The 22,431-nt window shown below is 35.1% G+C and overlaps 2 protein-coding genes across 2 annotated transcripts; one reads left to right on the top strand and one right to left on the bottom strand.

Annotated features, from left to right (window-relative positions):
• Positions 1-1,507: 1,507 nt before the first annotated feature.
• Positions 1,508-14,947, bottom strand: LOC117316894 (coiled-coil domain-containing protein 43-like). Its single transcript, XM_033871678.1, has 5 exons — positions 14,754-14,947; positions 9,015-9,102; positions 8,084-8,234; positions 6,238-6,317; positions 1,508-4,493 (listed from the first exon to the last, which is right to left on the bottom strand). The coding sequence occupies exons 1-5, from the start codon at positions 14,922-14,924 to the stop codon at positions 4,303-4,305; spliced, it is 681 nt and encodes a 226-aa protein (XP_033727569.1). The 5' UTR covers positions 14,925-14,947; the 3' UTR covers positions 1,508-4,302.
• Positions 14,948-15,015: 68 nt separating this feature from the next.
• LOC117316892 (lipoyltransferase 1, mitochondrial-like) lies at positions 15,016-20,236 on the top strand. The gene is made up of 4 exons (XM_033871675.1): positions 15,016-15,838; positions 16,365-16,475; positions 17,351-17,503; positions 19,755-20,236. Exons 1-4 carry the CDS (start codon positions 15,551-15,553, stop codon positions 20,175-20,177), a joined length of 975 nt encoding a protein of 324 aa, XP_033727566.1. The 5' UTR covers positions 15,016-15,550; the 3' UTR covers positions 20,178-20,236.
• Positions 20,237-22,431: the final 2,195 nt, after the last annotated feature.

Here is a 22,431-nt window from a genome sequence, read left to right as displayed (position 1 = left end):
ACACATTTGACCTTGACCTTGACTTTTGGTCAGTAGACTCCTTGTTTAATTCTTATCAATATTGCTTCAACGTGTCATAAATTGTCCATCAGTAAAAAAATCTTTTTTTAAAGACCTTGGACTTGGACCAAGTAACCTTTTACCTTTGATCAGTTGACCCTTGTAGAAATCCATGCAACATTACTTCACAGGTATCACAACAAAATATTCATTAGTGAAAATCTACAAAATTTGACTGCTGACCCCATAACCTTGACCTTCGGTCAGTACACTCCTTATTTAATTCTTTACAACTTTACTTTATAATGTCATTACACAATGTTCATCTGAAAATCTACAGAATTTGACTTTGACCTTTGATCCAGTGACCTTGACATTTGGTCTTTGATACCTTGATAAAATTCAAGCAACATAACTTCAGTGTCACAACAAAATATTCATTAATGAAAATCTACAAAATAAGACCTTGACTTTGCCCTTTAACTCTTATCCTATGATCTTGACCTTTGGTCTATATACTTCTGGTTTAATTCTTAACAATTTTGTTCATCATGCCATAACAAAACATTCATAAGTGAAAAAATACAAAATTAAACCTGGACTTTTGAGCCTTATGACATCAACCTTTGACCCTGAGTTTTAAATTGAGTGTGAACTTTTGTCAATGGAACTTCTTGACAAAGTTTGATTAAAATCGGTCAATAAATACAAAAGTTATTGTCAGGAGTTTGTGGAAGGTCAGACAGACACAGAAAGTGATTACTGTATCACAAATAAATTGACTAAGCAATATCCAGAGCTGTCCAAGTCAAACCAGCTAGAATGCAAATGTAGGCAGAAGCTCTTTCAAAATTTGTCAAATCAAAGTGCCACTTAGACAACCACTTCAATTCCTAGCAATGAAGCTATCAAGTTTCATGGAGATCATGTAAAATGAGAAGAGGCATATCTAAAATGATGATAGCAAGTCTCATGGATTTTTTTACGGTCACACCATCCAGTGTTTATCTATCTCAATGTATTTTTTTCCTGGAAATATCGAAAGAAGATATTGAAATAACTCAAGGTAATACGGATAGGCATATATCTGGTACATAATTATGTATATGACCTTTGACCTTGAAATTAAAGTATAAATCACAAAACTACTCTGTTATCAGTGTTACAACCAGATTATGTAAGTAGAGGTAACACATCAAGTCGTTGTTGTATGTGGCATTTCTTTCACTCAGTTTAGTTATTTTTCCATGGTTACATTTGTAACTGTAATGCTTATATCATGACTTGGGAGTCAAATGACACACCTACTGGTAGAAATTGTAATATAACCACATTTTGTAATTAATTCAAACATCTAGCAACAGTGTGATTGGTTGATGACTGTTCACAATTTTAACTTCTTAGCAAAGTACATATACCGTTTCAGTGTGGGACAACTTACAACAAGCATATAGATTATGTTTGCCTGTATTTTTAGATGATACACAAAACATACAATAAACACACCTTTACAGTTGACGTTTTTATTCAGCAAAAACCGATGTGTATTGTTCCTTCACTATCCATACGGTACTGCACATTGAATTCTCCATCCTCTTTTCAAGGTTATACACTGGTAGTATTTCATTTACCGTATGTTTATTCTAACCTTTTTCAAACTATTTATATATATGTGTATATATATAGTTTCTCTTCACAGTTAAAACCCTTAATTTCAAAAAAGCCAAATAAGAACCTTCCCCCCCCCCCCCCCCAAAAAAAAAAACAACAAACAAACAAGCAAACAAAATCCAAACAATGATACATTATACTTTATGCCTTTTCTTGTCATTTTTAGCATAATTTATTTTGTTTTATTCTGAAAAAGTAAAAGGCTAGGAAAAAATAAAAAAAATATCCACATCAATACCCTGTCATAAAAGCTTAATGAGTTTTAACATGCAGGGATATGGGGTTTCTTTGTATGGATACCAATCAGGAATCATTATCAAATGGTTTTTTAGGTTTTAAGCAAATTTGCCAAATAACCTCTACAATACACATTTTCCTGTGCCCTGTCCTCACAACAGCACCAGATGAGGACCATTTCACTAATACTGGGCTAAACAATCCAATGGACCCTTAGCAATCATTTTTCAATAAAAAAAAAACAGGGAGAAATCCAAAAAACACATGTAGTCAAATTCAAAAATATTTTTCAGTGAATAATTGAAGTAATAAGATTTATGATATACACATGTACGTGGAAAACATATGTCCAGAATTCAGGGGTATGACTCTCCAGGTTAATTCATAAATTGATACAATACCTTATATGGTCTTGTTTTTACAGTTAATTAAGCAGGAATTGACAAGTTCTGTCAGCTCATTATTATCATACTGTTAATACCTTCTGATTGTCAACATACAATAAATGCATTTCTTGTGTAATATTCAATTTAAAATAATGTTTCATATGTTTTTCTTTACACTTTGTATACTTATATCAGTTAAAACAGACGATGTTTTGTGTGGGAATATCATAGATATTATGTTTTTCAGGAAGTTCATCACTTTAAATTTCTTCATTTCTTAAGGAAAAAATGATAACATATAATGCTTATTAGTTATTACTAGAATATATTTCAAAACTGGAATCAACACATTTCCTTTTACATGTATGTTTGTGATTAAATTATTCATATTATGCTTTTTATCTTAAAATAAGCCCCATCACCTAATTTAGAATGTAAGTGTGAACGTTTGAGTTGGAGGCTCATTAATTCTGTGACCTACTTAGCATTAATACATACTAGATGTGTTCCAGTATTTTAAAATTGATGATTCCGCCAAAATGAAGAAGATGGCTTATTTGTCGACAGAGGCTTATTTGCAGATAAATACAATAATTTATTTGAGAAGACAATTCTACATTTTCAAGCCTTTCAGACTTAATATCTTTTCAAATCAGAAAGTAATTACAGACTGGTTTTAAATCATATAACATAATATTTTAGACAACCATATTCACATTTAGTAGTAATTTAAAACCTCTGATCATTATCCATCCAGTTACCATAATCAATACAGTGACTTAATTCACAAGAGTACATCAAATGTTTTATACAATGTCACAAACACATAAATTAATGTACAATTATGTGATAAAACTAAAACATCTCCACAATGTCATGTTTAGAAAGGTGTTTGTCCTACTTATACACAATAAATATCTTTAGGTATCAAAAATAAAGTCGCCGAAACTCCTAGTGGAGTTTTAATATAGCATTGTATTGTTCTTGTGACCTGTTTTAGTATGTTTGCTCACTACATTAACTAGAACTGGGTAATCTGGTTTCCTGGTGCCTTTTTCTTGTCATTGTGAAATAATGGATACAGCTGTTTGTAATAGTAATACTTTCTAAACTTGAACAAGATTTTGGATAAAAATGTTCAGCATCTTCACAAGCCAAAGTGTGTTTACTACTCTGCTTTCACACTTGGCTAACGTAGATTAATATTTAGTGACGTGGGTGCACTTGAACCAGATCCACAACTTTTGTGTAGTGTTGTAGTGTACATAGTATACTTGATAAATATTATTGGCACACAATGTTTAGTACCCAGATACACAAGATTCACAACTTTTGATGACAGCACATTGGGTAAATAAATGTGAAGTGTTGTTTTGTACATACATGTACAGTGAATGGACGTGGTAGTATTGGACAAGATTTCCTTGTTATCTCATTAAAAGATTCTGGTTACTCCTATTTGTAATCCATAACATTGCCATATTTCCCCATTGTCTAAATTATAAGCACACACAACAAAATGTCTCTCCTTCCTACTATAGCACGACAAGATTCAGCATCCCCTATTTCCAGAGTCACTGAACATTAAATTCTGGAGGCTATCGCATAAGTGAAGGGCCAGAAAAGCAACACCATATAATAGTATATCTCATTGAGATGAAAATTGTAGAGAAGTCTTATTCACATGTAAAAATATAAAACAATTTTTATTTAGATTTTCTATTAGATCAGTGAAAAAAGGTTGTTTTAGCATTAGCAAATTACCTCCCCTTTATTCCTATTAATAAGTCATATTTATATTAAAAACATAATCTGTAATATTTGTAGAGTTCTACAAATACTTTCTAACATATTATAGAGTAGATGTGTCAGTATGTTGGAAGCATGTGGTGATTTATTTTTTTATTTTGGAAAATGATTTCCAGTATTTTCTGTAGTTTTGCTGTGGTTTTGACATTTCTGAGATATAATGGTATATAAATAGTTCTAATGTTGTCTTTGAAGGATGCTATCTTCTTCTCTCTCCTTTTTGTGTACGTTTTTTCTCTGCTTCTTTTCTGTCTACATTTTTCTGTTTTTGTTGGGCTCGATCTTGTTTATCCTTTTCTTTCTTTTTGTCTGATTCTTCTTTAGCCTTCTCTCGTTTTTCCTTCTCGATCTGTCCAACACTCTCCGCATTTGTATTTTTCATCAACAGAGCTGGTTATCAATCAAGGAAACACATAAATACAGAAAGACTGGGATCTATTTTCTCAATAAACAAGAGATCCCAGAGGGATCTTGGCGCCCACCATTGAATGATCTTTATAAGTTCCATGTCAGATTGATCTTTTCTCTACTTTTCCCTTCCTCTAAGTCTTACTAATCTGTATAAATTCAGAAACAGCACTCTAGTACTTTTCAAACAAGGGGAACCTCTATAAAAAATTTAAGATTTAGCGATAATGGCTGTCTGTTGTTTTCGGATTGGTCCCAAAATGCAACACCAGGGACCAAGGGGAACCTACATATGAAATTTGAGAAAGATCCCTTCAGTACCTTCTGAAAAATAGCGATAACAAACTTCAAATGTCAAAATCCAAGATGGCTGCCTGTCGGCCATGTTGTTTTCCGATTGGTCTCAAGATCCAATATGCATAACTAGGCACCAAGGGGAACCTACATATGAAATTAGAGAAAGATCCCTTCAGCACTTTCTTAGAAATAGCGATAACAAGTTTCAATTGTCAAAATCTAAGATGGCTGCCTGTCGGCCATGTTGTTTTACGATTAGTCTCAAAATGCAATATGAATAACTAGGCACCCAGGGGAACCTACATATGAAAATTTGAGAAAAATCCCTTCATTACTTTCTGAGAAATAGCGATAACAAACTTCAATTGTCAAAATCTAAGATGGCTGCCTGTCGGCCATGTTGTTTTCCGATAGGTCTCAAAATGTGATATGCACAACTAGGCACCAAGGGGAACCTATATATGAAATTTGAGAAAGATCCCTTCAGTACTTTCTCAGAAATAGCGATAACAAACTTCAATTGTCAAAATCCAAGATGGCTGCCTGTCGGCCATGTTGTTTTCCGATAGGTCTCAAAATGCAATATGCATAACTAGGCACCAAGGGGAACCTACATATGAAATTTGAGAAAGATCCCTTCAGTACTTTCTCAGAAATAGCGATAACAAACTTCAATTATCAAAATCCAAGATGGCTGCCTGTCGGCCATGTTGTTTTCTGATTGGTCTCAAAATGCAATATGCATAACTAGGCACCAAGGGGAGCCTACATATGAAATTTGAGAAAGATCCCTTTAGTACTTTCTCAGAAATAGCGATAACAAACTTCAATTGTCAAAATCCAAGATGGCTGCCTGTCGGCCATGTTGTTTTCCAATTGGTCTCAAAATGCAATATGCATAACTAGGCACCAAGGGGAACCCACATATGAAATTTGAGAAAGATCCCTTCAGTACTTTCTGAGGATTAGCGATAACAAGAATTGTTTACGGACGGACGGACGGACGGAGGGACGGACGACGGACGTGGACGCAGGGCGATTTGAATAGCCCACCATCTGATGATGGTGGGCTAAAAATGGTAATATTATAAACCTCAGACAATTATCAGCTGTAAACTTGCTTCAGTTTAAAGAGAGATACTGTGTGTGGAATCATTTTGTGATACAAGACTGTCAAACTGATGACAAATTATTGTTGACAACACTATCAAAGTCAATCTTCAGTCTTATGCTACAGACTTTCCCTGAGAACGCCATGACATGGACATAATTCTATTAGACTAAGCAAATATTGTCTTTGGATCAATCCCAACTATAGAAAACAACACATCAACTGTCGAAAGAAATACACGAGAAATAAATTTGCTTTCCCTTTTTAACTCTGTCACAAAGGGCTCCTCATGTACTAAAACTTTAAGGTTAAGGATACAGTCTCCTGAAGCACCACTTGTAGCACCACTTGTGGCTCCAGCTCCTCCTGTAGTCCCAGCATGGCTGGACATTCCATCCCTGTCATTGGTTAAGGATTATATTATTGACACGATTTATCAAATATCATAACTATATCATCATTAGGCCAAGGTTAAAAAACTATTTGTTTGATATCAAGCCCATCCAACAGCTCTGGTTGGATCAGTAATTTTTTTCCATGCTTTTATCTATCAACATCCAGGGTCATTTTCAGCTATGAAATTCATGAAATATTACAGAGATAAAATTTTAAAAATCAACACAATCACAATTTTCACACCCTAAACTAACTATTTTATTCTATTTTGGTCTTACTAATATATAATAATTAAATATCATTAATTTATTATTATATTTGTGTTAACAAGATTACACATTCAATGACTAGTTTATCAACACGCCAATACACACTACAAGGTATATCTGTCCGAGAGCAAGTGTTTTCCATTATACAGGATTTAATCGGTAGAAAAAAACTATCTTTATCTTCGATATTCCCATGGTTACATTCACTTTCACTCTCAACACAGTGTAAAATTAACATAACCCCTAGGGTATAGAGGATGAGATTCTTGAAGTAAAAACCAATATCATAATGGAAACATTCACTACAGTAAAACACGTTTAGTACGAACACGCTTATAGCGATTTTATGGATATTGCGAACTGATTCCGATTCCCCAGCTATTCTCCCTCTTACTTCTATGTAATTCTGAAATTATATTGCGAATTTCACATAGCGAAATATTGTCTATAACGAACCAATTAAGCGGTCCCGTCGGCTGAAATTCCATGTTATTTTAATACTATAGTACGAACCCATCTTCCGCAGAAGGTAAGTAATGCCCTGGTGATCACGACCGCGTCATAGAGAGGTACCCGAGGGCATGTTTCAGGGTATGTATTTGTATGGCTATTGAATCGGTGAGTTATGTTTTCGATGACCTCTGAATAAAGTAAGTTGTTTTGTCGATGTTATGTTAAGTTGTTAATCCATTCTTAGATGTCTTAGTGTGTACACCGTAATGTGTATGTTTCGCAATGGCTTTATCATCAAGCGACTTAGAGCTAATGAAAACTTCCGGCTAAAGGTCACCGCAACTGATTTCGTCAGTATTACTACGGAAATGACTGATACAGATGCTGTAAAAGACGTTATGAATGTTTCGGACAGTGAAGTCAGAGGTGGAACATTCCGTTATTAGTGGTGCTACGGCGAGTGATTATTTACACGAGACAGGCCGTTTTCTGGAGTCCAAAAATAATACGTCAGATGCTTTTAGTACTTTGTACACACTTGCCTCACAAGAAAAGTTTCGGCAGGAAGTTATAACTGACTTAAAATAATTGCATTGCTTTTAATTTGTACTTACTTGTAATTTTATTTTAATATTTTCATACAGCGAAGTTTTAGGGAAAAACAATAAAATTTGTAATACACATAATACGAACTATCGATATAGCGAACTGATTCAGTTGGTCCCCTGAGATTCGTTATAACCGTGTTTTACTGTATTGTGACAAATCAGACTTTCATCCTCTGATGGTAACTTTAGTACAATAATAGAATATGTTTATTCACTGACCAAAGAAAGTACCTGAAAAGGCCAGGACAACAAATATCTTTATCTTTATTTAGAAATGTATCTTGGTCACAGATTATCAAACTTATATTCAAAACGTTTAACAATTATAAAGATAAAAGAGAAAATAATAATCCTAAAACTGTAAATTAATATATGAAGTTGATTCCAAGTTTTATTTGTGTTATGTTTGGAATTAAAAGAAACAACAAGAAAGGATACTCGTCTTCTTCATCTGATACTGTAGAATACTGAGCCAATATAGCCTCCTTCCTGGCCCGAGCTTCGTCAGAGGTCGTATCTTTGACCTTCACAGATTCTATTGTCTGTTTCTCCAACATGTTTGACAATTGGTCTGCAATATTTTTCTGGGCTGTAGGTAAAAGAAATAAGTTATCATACTGCTGGCAAAGGCAATACATTATACACATAATATACAAAGGAACTTGTTTAATACCAGAATTCATGAGAATGTCAAATGAAGTAAGCTTACAGTTAGTGTTGCATGCAACACTCATCCACTGCAGTCAGTTAAATTTTCTAAGCAACATCGACTTTTACAGCAATGAAAGATGTCTCATCCAAAATTTGAAGAAAAATAACTATCTTTAGCAACAATGACCTTCATAGTTAACCTCTCAACCCAAAACTCAATCCCTCTCTGTATTACCTCATAACCTAACATTCAATGAGGTTTCATTTAAATCAATCCGTCTTTTCTTAGATTATTGCCTGGAAAACAACATTCTGGGAGACAGAAAGACATGTATAGTCCCCTCCAGTTTCGCCGGCAGGGAACTGATAATTTAGTCTATACACCATAGTAAGCCAGCTGAGCTAGTGTTTGCATTGAAACTTTGGTGGTAGCAAAACAGTCGGCTATTGCTTCATATTGAATATTTGTCCATATTACAATTATATATTACATTATACAATCAATTAGGCTAATGTTTCATCATATATTGATACATATATAATGTAAATTAATGACTCGCTGTTACCTGTTTATATATGTGATGAGAAAGGTAAACAATCTACATGGAGTCGAGATAATCTGTGGTGTATTGATTTTAAAGGATTGCCTTCCATGATTATGAATGATAAATAAATAGGGATGAAACAAAACAGTAGATCTTTCCCATTATAAGCTTACCTGATTCTTTATTCTTATTTGTGTTTTGGTTGTGCGTTTCATCATATTTCTTCATAATTTCATCACAGGCTTGCTCACGATCAGTTTCCTGATAAATCAACAGTCATTGATATTTTAATATAGTTTAGTTGTATTGGACATGAGCCATACTCACCTGATGTTTAAGATATCTGTTAAAAATAAGAGATCTCTATAAATGTATAAGAGATATCATCAAGACAATTGAAATATGGATATCTTGTAATGAAAAATACATTATTGAAGCCATTATCATTTTTCTAAAAGAAAAAGATACCCATAAAAGAAGATGTATCAATGTCTTTATTTTTAGCACATATACATGCATTGCGCAAATCACATGAGGAAATACGAAAATATTCAATCAGGCGCTAAGAGTTTGGAGGTTCCAGGTTTGAGTCCCTCTCTGATCGTTGCGTTTTTTTGTCCTCATACATGCATTCTCTAGATCTATTGGCTCCCATCAGCTGTCAAGCTATCACTTTTGGGATGAAGGGAAGTAACTCTGATAGATCAGAATGCATATATATAGTAAACTGTGTGGGGCGGTCCACCTAATGAGTGACCTGTGGGGAATGAGTGTCCTGTGAGAGTTTTTTCACGCCCCGCAATTCGTTAAGTAATATTTTTAAATATTTTTTTCTGTATCATACAGATGAACGTCGAACCCATTACCATGCCAAATTTCACTTTGATTGGACGTGTGCATATTATGCATTTTTTACGACAAAGTTACGGTGCAGCGCACATGCGAGTGTCCTGTGAGGTTTTTTCACGCCCCGCAATTCTTTAAGTGACATTTTCGAATATTTTTTTCTGTATCATACAGATGAACATATAACCGATTAATTTGCCAAATTTGACTTTGATTGAACGAGTGCATATTATGCTAATGTACCGGCAAAGTTACGATGCATTACACATGTGAGCGTCCTTTGAGGAATGAGTGTCCTGTGAGAGTTTTTTCACGCCCCGCGATTCATTAATAGACATTTTAAAATTATTTTTTCTCTAGCATACAGATGAACATAGAACATATTAGCACGCAAAATTTGACTATGATTGGACAAGGGCATATAATGCAAATATTTGCAAATCTATCGGCGAAGTTACGGTGCACTACACACGCGAGTGTCCTGTGAGGAATGAGTGTCCTGTGAGTGATTTTACACGCCCCGCAATTCGTTAAGTGATATTTTTAATTTTTTTATTCTGTTTCATACAGATGAACATCTAACCCATAACCATGCCAAATTTGACTTCGATTGGACGTGTGCATATGATGCATTTTTTATGACAAAGTTACGGTGCTGATCGATTTGTTCGCACGCCCCATTTACCGATGGTTATACACATGTACCACCTGTGTCCTGTGGCGCCGTGCCAACCTCGGGTACCTTGACGTGTTAGTTATATATCCTTGCCGCAGGCATGGATCACTGTTAATTAAACTGCTGAAACCTTTTTTTCTTAAATGTGCGGGCCGGTTTGTGCTGCTCCTTTTACATGTAATTTACGCACATATGATAACTTAATGCATTGTTTAAGCTACTTGAGTTAGACGTATTAATATAGAATTGAACAATATAACTTATACATAATATATAACCAAATATAATGGTAAACTGTTATTAATACATAGAATTTGTTAATCTCAGTCTGAAAACTTGTAATGTACAATCACAAACAGGTCGACAGGTGATATATTGTCATGTTAATAAAATTTGAGCGTTTTTGTTCACGCCCCGCAATTCATTATCTGTGGTTTAAAATTATGTTTGCTGTATAATAAAGATGGACATCTAACCGATTAATATGCCAAATTTAACTTAGATGGGACGTGTGCATATTATGCTAATGTACCGCCAAAGTTACGATGTGAGCGTCCTTAGAGGAATGAGTGTCCCGTGAGGAATGAGTGTCCTGTGAAAATTTTTTCACGCCTCGCAATTCGTTAAGTGATATTTTAAAATATTTTTTTCTGTATCATAGAGATGAACATCTAACCGATTAATATGCCAAATTTAACTTAGATGGGACGTGTGCATATTATGCTAATATACCGGCAAAGTTACGATGCATTACACATGTTGGCGTCCTGAGAGGAATGAGTGTCCTGTGAGGAATGAGAGGAATGAGTGTCCTGTGTGAGTTTTTTCACGCCCCGCGATTCATTAAAAGATATTTTAAAATTATTTTGTCTGTACCATACAGATGAACATATAAACTATTAGCATGCAAAATTTGACTCTGATTGGACGAGTGCATAATATGCAAATATACCGGCGAAGTTACGGTGCAATACATATATGTGAGTGTCCTGTGAGGAATGAGTGTCCTGTGAGAGTTTTTGTACGCCCCACAATTCGATAAGTAGTACTTTTTGTTAACTCCTTCTGTACCATACAGATGAACATCGAAAATTTATTCATTTTCGGTGCAGTGTCCAGTGCGGTTTTTGCACACCCCACAATTCGTACATATACGCGATGTCTATTACTATCAACAAGTACATTTTAGCAAATGCTACGAAAAACAAGTAATAGATTTTAAAATGCATGATATTTGTTTGTTCTGTACTTCCTGCCGCTTGACAAATCGGAGAGCAATGTTACAAAGATATTACAAAAATACTGAATTAGTGACCTTTAGTCTTTATTTTGTCAAATATTGTAATTTTGTATTTGTTTTGGGAAAGGGCGTTGATAAGTTGCAAAAACTTGTGCCAAATCCCCCTGTACTTTTTGTCAATAAAATATATTTGGATAAAATAAATGCTACGACGAATTTACAGTAAGTTTAAGGTGAGTGTCATGTCAGTTTTTTGCACGTGTTGTTGAATTGATAGGCGTGTAATAGATATGAATATTAACTAATAGTATAACTTATTTTGAAGTCATCACTGAGTAAAGGGTAAATAGGTTAAGATTTTTGCGCTGCTCTACGAAATAAAGGCCTTAAATTTTAAACGTTAAAAACAACTGTTATTGGTAATGTACGAAAAGCAGTACTGCCGTCAATTATATGTTTAAATGTATTTAAACTTTAAAGTGCGTTAACTATGTAGACAGTGTATTTGCACTTTTACTAAATACGTGTAATTAGAAATTACATTAAAAGTTAAGACTGTGCATTTTCTTGGTGTACATGTTGATCGTGAGCGTTAGTTAAATATTGAAGGATTTTACTTTTCATTATATTTTATTAACCATAATTATTTGTTTACATCGTTCCTTTTTCAAAAGGTAATTAACAGTACAGTGTATATGAATTGATTGGTGATGCCAACTAACTCACTTTATATACATATACATGTATAATTATTATATACGGACTTGGGGAGAAAATACGTATATTGTAGGCGTAATAAAGTTAATTCTTGTAGAATTCTTATAAACGGACTTAGGGAGAAAATACGTATATTGTAGGCGTAATAAAGTTAATTCTTGTAGAATTCTTATAAACGGACTTTGGGAGAAAATACGTATATTTCGAGCATGATAAAGTTAATTTTTGTATAATTATTATATGCGGACTTGGGGATAAAATACGTATATTTCAGGCGTAATAAAGTTATTTATTGTATAATTCTTATAAACGGACTTAGGGAGAAAATACGTATATTGTAGGCGTAATAAAGTTAATTCTTGTAGAATTCTTATAAACGGACTTAGGGAGAAAATACGTATATTGTAGGCGTAATAAAGTTAATTCTTGTAGAATTCTTATAAACGGACTTTGGGAGAAAATACGTATATTTCGAGCATGATAAAGTTAATTTTTGTATAATTATTATATGCGGACTTGGGGATGAAATACGTATATTTCAGGCGTAATAAAGTTATTTATTGTATAATTCTTATAAACGGACTTAGGGAGAAAATACGTATATTGTAGGCGTAATAAAGTAATTCTTGTAGAATTCTTATAAACGGACTTAGGGAGAAAATACGTATATTGTAGGCGTAATAAAGTTAATTCTTGTAGAATTCTTATAAACGGACTTTGGGAGAAAATACGTATATTTCGAGCATGATAAAGTTAATTTTTGTATAATTATTATATACGGACTTGGGGATAAAATACGATATTTCAGGCGTAATAAAGTTATTTATTGTATAATTCTTATAAACGGACTTTGGGAGAAAATAGTGTATTTGTATTTCTTATATAACGGACATAGTTTTGAAGTTTGAGCAGTTCAATCACCAGTGACCATGCCTGCGGCAAGGTACCCGAGGTTGGCACGGCGCCACAGGACACTCACTTGTTAGCCTAGTACACACTGTATTCGAAAGGTAAACAAAATCACGGGGCGTGCGAACACCTCGCGGGACACCCTGCAATGTAACTTTGACGGTACATTTATATAATATGCACTCGTGCAATCAAGGTCAACTTTTGCATGGTAATAGGCTCAATGTGCATTTGTATGATACAGAAAAAATAATTCTAAAATATCATTTAATGAGTTGCGGGGCGTGCAAAAACAATCACAGTACTGTACACTCATTCCTCACAGGACACTCGTATGTTTATGGCACCGTAACTTCGTGTTCGCCGGTACATTTGTATAGTATGCACTCGTTATATCACAGTCAAATTTTGCATGTTATTAGGTTTAATATTCATCTGTATGATACAGAAAAAATAATTTTAAAATATCGTTTAATGAATTACGGGGCGTGCGAAAACCTCACAGGACACTCGCATGTGCACTGCACCGTAACTATGTCGTTAAAAATGCATAATATGCACACGTCCAATCAAAGTCAAATTTTGCATGTTAATGGGTTCGATGTTCATCTGTATGATACAGAAAAAAATATTTAAAAATATCACTTAACGAATTGCGGGGCGTGAAAAAACTCTCACAGGACACTCATTCCTCACAGGACACTCATTAGACACACCCGTGTGGGGTATCACTTGTGAGTGTTTTTGAGGTCAAGGACTTTTAATTGTAAGTACAGAGGAGTGTAGCTGGCTTATTGTGTAGTTAATCAAAGACCTTAAATGAGCTAAGAGCCCAAACAACAGTGACCATTATTCCTGTCCAATAATATTATTAGAGGTTAACACGACAGGAAACTTTTGACAGGCTGTCATGTAGCCCGAGTTTCCTCTGGCACTGGCACCATATGTCTTGTGTAGGGCCAGAGTGCACAACTATATGAAATGTGGAATTATCCGACACCGTTTGGTGTCGCTAAGAATTTGGTGCTAATACAATAAAATCGGGTGTGACATAACACCTATCTTACATATATGGATAAATGAGATATTTATTTACCCAAGAACACCCATTTAGTCCCATCTAGGTGTTTTATTCCGTCTGTATAGACCCTCGCTGGACTGTCTCGAAAAACAGCTGAAAAAACGTTCAACAGATCAATGCAAGTTGTGCTTTTTACTAAAATTTGCTTCTCTAGTAAACAGACAAATGTCTTAATAGCACTGATTGTTTAAATTAAATCTTGATATTCGAAAATCAGTCCCTTTCTGAAGGTACTAATATGATTTTGCCGACTGCAACGCCTGTCAAAAGTATCTCGCCGTGTAAAACCTCAAACGTTGTTGGAGTATCATACTAGCTGCGATAACGTAGCTCTGGACGACGGACGGACAATTTCTGACAGATGGTCGTCATCGAGCAGTGTGAATATTCGTTCTACAATCATACTTTCTCGAGACAAATTAGAATAATATAAATTTACCCACCAAAACCTCGGCCAACAATTCAAGTATTGACTCTCGTTTTTCGTCGGCAGGTGAGTCTTCATCCAACATACTACTGATATACATAACGAAGACATCTGTGTCTACCTCAGGGTTCAGCGACAACAATTTGTCTGCCAACCACTGGTCGTATGGCGCTGTGGACGTCGCCATCTTTTCCCGTACTTCGGAATAATTTTGAGTTCCATATATAGTAAAGAAAAAAGAAGAGAACTTCGGTAACAAGAGAGTTACATCCGGTTTACACTGTCGGAGCGCTTCCGGTGAAAGGAGAAAGCATTTCCCCCCATCTCGGCACCATTTATCGACAACATTTTATTTTAATCTGCGAACGATATCGTATACGAATATCTGGATGACACACTTGTTTATCTGTTCGCGATAATATAGTTGTAGATTTCATAGCTGATGTATTCTCGTAAAAAAAATACTTAATCGGTGTAAAGTGAAAGTAGAAGTGTCGTGGAACATGACTGGCTGATATGAAGTTTGTAAGGGACTGGTTATGACTGAGCACATATTTTGACCATATGCTAATTCCTTGGCTACATTGCAGAAATGTTCAAATGTACATTTGATATTTTCTGTCGAAGATTTTTTACACACAAACTGAGAACTAAAATCATGGAGAGCATTTTGTGTTGTAACACGACCATCGATTTCACACAACCATACATATGAGGTCATAGTATCTAAAGTCCAATAATATATTTGCCAATTTATCATTGGAAGAATGGCTTTTTGAAAACCGAGATCTTTCAAAGTACTCTGTACTTCTTATGTGGAAGAACAAACCATGTGTCGTGATCGGACGACATCAAAACCCTTGGTTGGAGTGTAACATTTCAAAGGCTATAGGTATGTCAGTGGATGTTGTTCGTCGTGGTAGTGGTGGGGGAACAGTGTACCATGATGAAGGAAATCTTAACTGTTCCTTCATAATGGATAAATGTCGATATGATAGACATAGAAATCTCCAATTTGTCATCGATGCAATAAAGTCGAGATGGGATATAGACCTTGAGATCAATGAAAGAGATGACATCATCCTTGATCAATTATATAAGGTAGAGTATTAAAATTTACTTGTGATATAAAACATGTTAATTATAAATGTACATGTTCAAGCTGATCTTGGTTGTGTTCTTTGGCAAGACACTTTATCCTAATTGCTCTGGATGGCATGCAGTGTCTGACTTCCTGTATGTTAAGTGAGGTGGTCACCAACTACTACAAGGAGACTTTGCCTCAAAATGACACTCTCTGTGCACAGGATGATAAACCCAGCAAACAAACATATCCAGATATATATCAATGTGCAATGAAAATCTATGAATCATAAGAAAAAATTTGAAATATTCAAGATAATTGATATCTGTGTTTACACCTTTACAAAGTAGTTTTGTTTCTAAAACAATGCTAAGATATCACATAAGCTAATTGTAGGTCAAAATTACATGTGCTTGTTTAAACTTAGTGGACAATAATCAGGTTAGGGACTCGCACCTAATATACATACATTGTTTTAAGAAAATGCTACATAAAATTTAATTTCATGCAGATATTTTTTGTGTATATTCTACACTATTCTAGGTGTCCGGTACAGCATCACGCCTGACTCGGACAAAGACCTACCACCACTTCACACTTCTGTACAGGACTGACACAGAAAAGCTGCACAAACTCCTCACAAGTCCATTTGGGGTAAGATATAGTTAAAATAGAATGCACTATATTGCTGAAATGATACTCCCAAGAAGTGAAAAAGGCAAACAAGGCCTCCTGTTACTTTCCTGTTATACAGCTTATTAAGTGATGAGAATATGTGGCATTTAGGTACAACACAAAAAGGTACTGTGTGGAATAGCAAAACAGGACCTACACAACCTCTATTTGACCTTTGACCTCACTCAGATACCAATAATATTTCCAGAATATGTCTGACTGCAGACTTTGTTATGTATCCAAAAAGGTATCCTGTACTTAATTAAATTAGGTTACCAAAACCTCTTCCGGCCATGACTTTTGAACTCTGTTGCCTACCAGATAACAGGGCTTAAAGTGGCACCTATTTTAGTGGCCATGTTGCCTTAAATTCACCATTGGAGACCGGTTATTGACCTTTAAGGTACCTGCATGGCCACTAAAAATATTGTGTAAATTTGCAATTTGGTTTATCTTCCAAAGTTTGCAGTCAACGCTAAAATGATGCTCACAGTCAAAAAAGTTACAGAGATATGTTATCTACTGATCTAAAGAATTGAATTTTTTTTTTAATTTAAGACAACTAGGCAAGGTGGCTAGATTTTATGACCTGGTAGCCAAAAAGGCCACCTGGTAAAAATATCCACTTTGAGCCCTGAGGTAATATAGGTATCTGTCCAGCATATCTTGACTACTACATGTGTATGTATATCATAGATGTTCACTACTCTCAACAAATACAGTGCATGCTAAAATGGTACATTTCAGGCAGATTAGCTAATAAAACATGATGGATGAGATTATCTATACAGCTAATGTTCCTGTAGTTATGTTCCCTGGTACTGTAAGTATTTATCTGTGACGTTTACCTACAGACAGGGGTAGATTCCAAGGCTACAAAGAGTGTGTCGTCACAGGTGAGAAACATGTCTGACTACGCAACGGAAATGGACTTCAACTGTCTCGTACAAGTGATCGGACAACATTTCCACCGTGCAGGACTTGACCAGGAGATTGATCAACAGAAGGTGATTATGTTTTTCCAATTTAAATCTATTTCATTATTCAATTTGGAAGTGTTATCAAACAGGACTATATTCTATGTTTCTATATAGTCATGATTTATATGTACAACCTTGACCTTTGGAACCTGTATTGAAAGTTAGGTGTTTGAGTTATAGAGGAAAAATGTCCAGGTAAATGAACAAAGAATGGCATGCTTACAGATAAACATTTCCTAATTACAATTTCAAATGAGTTATTCAATAATATTTTTTAGCTCACCTGGACCAAAGATACATATTGAGCTTATGCCACTAGTCATAAAAAACTTTTTTAACCAAATTTGGTCAGAAAGATCCTTGGGGGAAGGGAACAGATTTTGCATAAATGGTGACTCTTACCCCAAAGGGGCCAGATAGGCAGGGCCCAATAGGGGAAATTGAGGTAATTCCTTTAAATTGCTACTAGTCATAAAGTTATGAATGGATTTGAACCCAATTCAGTCAGAATCATCCTTCAGAGCATCCTTGGGGGAAGGGGAACAGATTTTGCATAAATGGTGACACTGACCCCCAAAGGGCCAGAGGGGTGGAGCCCAATAGAAGTAAGTCCTTTTAATCACTACTTGTATTTTTGAAACCATTGATATCCCCACCCCACCATATATAGCATCGCAGGGTCCAAGAGATAAACACAATCCTGTTGTAAATATAGGCCCTGGGGTTTTTCCCCACCCCTAAGGACTTAGTTCCTTTAAACACAACCATGTTGTAAAAACAATACCTGGGTTCTTTTTAAACCCTTAGAGAGTCTGGACTTTATTTCTGGGTTATATCTTTAAAGCAGTTCAGATCCCAAAGTCATAACCATATAAAACATTGTTTTACATCAACAAATAAAGCTATAAACGAATTGAACACGAACATTATTTTGATGCTTTGGTCAAATCCAACCAGGTGACCGATACAGGCCTTCTGGGCCTCTTGTTTTAGTTTATACCAAGTTACCAACATTCATCCCAAGAAACATGATGATATACATACTGTTGAAATCAGGAAAGTTCATTGATTCTTTGATGATGAACTTGAAACAAGAGTTGTCAGAAGATAACAGCGTAACAACGAAACGACCTTGTGACAAGGAACCCAAAGGTCAAATATGTAAGCCCTTTATCATATATGTTCAAATATTGTGGCCAAGGTTATTTTAAAAGTAGATCAAAGTTCAGTCATGCCCAAGGCCATGCAAATTTAGACTAGAAAGGTCTTGGGACAAGGAACACAAGAACAATTATGAAAGCCCTATATCATACGGTTAACATATTGTGGTCAAGGTTTTTTTAAAGTAGGTCAAAGGTTACAGTCATGGTCCTCAAATGTGAAATACTTGAGCTGTATCCCCATTAGTATTGACACAACACCGTTTTATTAAAACTTTAACCTAGCTGTCTACAGACACTGACACCAGGCGTATTACAGTAGCTCACCTGGTCTGAAGGACCAAGGTGAGCTTATGCCATACCGTGGTGTCCGGCTTCCGGCGTTGATATAGACAGCCTCCTCTCTGAAACTAAGCAATTAGATATATAAACAACTTCTTTGAAACTAAGTGATGTACATCGCCCATATATGCCAATCATATATGGTCATTGGTAGCATCCTGATGGGGCAGGGATTCAAAATTGTACTTACCCCCTGAGGGCCTAAGTGGCCCACAATGGGCCCATATGGCAATATTGATATTAATGATTTCTCCTCAGGAACTAAGCAATGTATGACATTGATATTGCAGTGGTAACATCCCCAAGGGGGATTCAAATTTATACAAATAATGGGGCTGACATCCCTCCACCCCCTGGGGTCTGGGGTCTTTCCTCACCCCTAAAGACTTATTTCTTTTGTTTTATCTTTGAAACCATTAAGATTCCCACCCCATAACCATATATAACCTGGCTGGGCATCAAGAGATAAACACAATTCTGATATAGGCCTGGGGTCCTTCCCAACCCCAAGGGAATTCTAGTTTCTTTAAATACAATCATGTTGAATCTTGACTTCGTTTCTGTGTTATATTATTGAAGCAGTTGAGATCCCCACAACATACCCGTGTAATCATACATCAACAAATAAAGCTATTAGCAAATAGAATATAAACATTATTTTAATGTTTGTTCAAATAAACCAGGTGAGCAATACAGGCCCCCTGGGCTTCTAGTTTGTGTATAAATGTTTGTTTTATTGTTTTGTTCACTTTAAGAAATTTTATTCATTTCCACAGTTGGGTGAAATCAGGTTTGTGGAGCCAACAGACAGTAAAATGTTTCCAGGACTTAACAAAATACAATCCACTCTAGAAGACTGGGAATGGATTTATGGAAAAACACCCAAATTCTGGTTAAAAAAGAATTACTGTAAAGTTCTAGATGGAACACAAGTAACAGTTACCATAGCAACAGAAATAAATAAAGGACGGATAAATCAACTCAACATCACTTATCCCAGTACAAATCACAGTGATGAGATGGACAGTATCCTCACATATATAAGAGAAGCCTTCATTGGTCAGAGATTTTGGATAGCTGAGCTGGAAGTGTTGATGCATAACCTAAAGCAACATGAAACTATTGGTAACCATGGAAACAATGCTTTATTTAACTGGATATTGTGTTGTTTAAAAGATACATTGCATATAAATGTATGAATTTAATTACTCTGTACATGCATCTGTTTGCTTATTTTTAATAGATTTTGTTTTCTTATTTTGAAGAATTTTGTGTTTATATTATAATACATGTACCTATCAGCGTACCTGGAATCAGGTTTGTTAATATTGTGTACAAACCCCACTAACATTAACTAAAGGGACATATATATGTTCTAGCGGTCACATGATCGGACCACCAGCTCCTGACTTTTTAAAGAGTTGTCCAGCTGAATTTCAATACTAGACTATCCCCCCTAGTTTGAAGCTTTATCTAGAATCTTATTCTAGAACTGGATCCTAGAGACCAAACTTGGAAATTTAAAGCTCACTTTTGTTTATAATCATAATATTCTATGGAAACAATGCATTAACTAACTTGATATGGTGTTGCTTAAAAATACATTCCATATATATGTATGAATCAAAATACTCTGGTTCTAAAATATAGTAAATGGTAAAAAAATTCTAATGAACTGCATGGTTAACATCGATTTGCCAATTTGATTTTCGAACAATGTAAAAGAAGTTAACAATATAAATGATATATTATTCTCAGTCGTTATTTGCATTTCAAAGTCAAAAGAAAATAAGTGTTTTTGCATACATAAAGTAAAATCCTGTCAAACAAATGCTCCTTCCCTGTCCTATAGACACTTGTGAGCATATAACAGCTTGGTTATTTTTCAGGTTTGGTCATTTGCATGACTTAAAATTATTCCATGCTACATCTTACCACAAAGTAACTCTATAGAAGAAACTGATAGCACCTACAGCAAATTATTGGTGATTGTAAGAAACTACATGTCCAAGCAAACATTTTGGTATATCACATGACTATTTTTGTGCAAATCTTTAGATATTTATTTGTGTTTGAAATTCAACATTATTCTGCTATACCGTGATCGACCCTTAATCCCTGGAATACTGGAATCGGGTTGTCCGTCCGGCCAGCCGTCTGTAGACGTATCTTGTCCGAACAACTCCTCCTAAACCAGTGGGCTGATTCCAATGACTCTTCACACAAATAGAGAGGACCATGTGTAGATGTGCATGCAGCTGTTTAAGTTCCAAAATTTTGGTTGCCATGGTTACTGGTCACTATTCATAGGTTTTTCTTGTCTGGACAACTCCTCCTAAAGCTGAACTTGTGAACCGATTTTCACAAACCTTCATGGGAATGTTAGGGAACATATGCAGATGTGCATGTGCATGCAGCTGCTTAAATTCCAATTTTTTGTTGCCATGGTAACAAGTCACATTTAACAGGTTTTTATTGTCCGGACAACTCTTCCAAAACCTGTGGACTGATTTCATCAAAACTTTTGACTAAATTCTCTTTATTATGAACAATATGTATTCCAGCCATTCTGAATTTCAGAAATAAGGGTATGCACAGGTTTTCTTAGTTATAGCCTCTAAATAACAGTTCCAGTTGTCCATGCAGATTGCAGGGGTATTAGTCAGCCATCCTGGCAACAGTTCTAGTTTGAACTAAATTGGTAGCATACTACTGGCTTAATTAATAATATTACCCTACCTCTGTCATTGAAAACGTATTGTTTAAAATTTTTAATATATTTCACACCTTTACAAAGTAGGTCTAGATCTTTCACCTGAACTAATTTAGGAGACCTTTGTCTCAGCAAGCTATTGCCATATAATATTGAGAAGTTGAAAATGTAGATTGTTTACGGAGGGACAATATATGATTAACAAAAGGCAATTGCAACAGGTCACTTGTTAAGACTTCATTTCAGGTGAATTGAAAGGTAAGTTACATAAACCTATATATATGTATTTCCTCAGATGAATTTTTATGTGGATAAAACAAAACAAGATCCAAGAAGGATCCTGGCACCCACTATTGAAAGATCCCTATTGGTTCTATGTTAGACTGATCTTTTCTCTACTTGAAAGTTATAATTAAAATTAAGAAAACCTGCACATGAAATCTGAAAGAGAGCCAATTTCCATGAATTAGAAATAGCTAAATTACAACTGTCAGTCATTTGGTTTTCTGGACGGACTCAAATTTGAAAACTAGAGACCAAGGGAAACCTATATATGAAGTTTCAGACGAGGGAAACCTATATATGAAGTTTCAGACAAGGGGAACCTACATATGAAGTTTCAGACAAGGGGAACTTATATATGAAATCTTTTAAGAGATCCAAGAAGAACTTTTGTGAAACAGAAATAGTTATACTTAATTGTCAGTTATTAGTTTTCTTGATCAGACTCGAAATCAAAT

Source organism: Pecten maximus, chromosome 18, assembly GCF_902652985.1.
Source record: "Pecten maximus chromosome 18, xPecMax1.1, whole genome shotgun sequence".
Taxonomy (NCBI): Eukaryota; Metazoa; Mollusca; class Bivalvia; order Pectinida; family Pectinidae; genus Pecten; species Pecten maximus.
The sequence above is the reverse complement of the archived record's forward strand: the minus strand, read 5'-3'. Positions and strand labels throughout refer to the sequence as shown.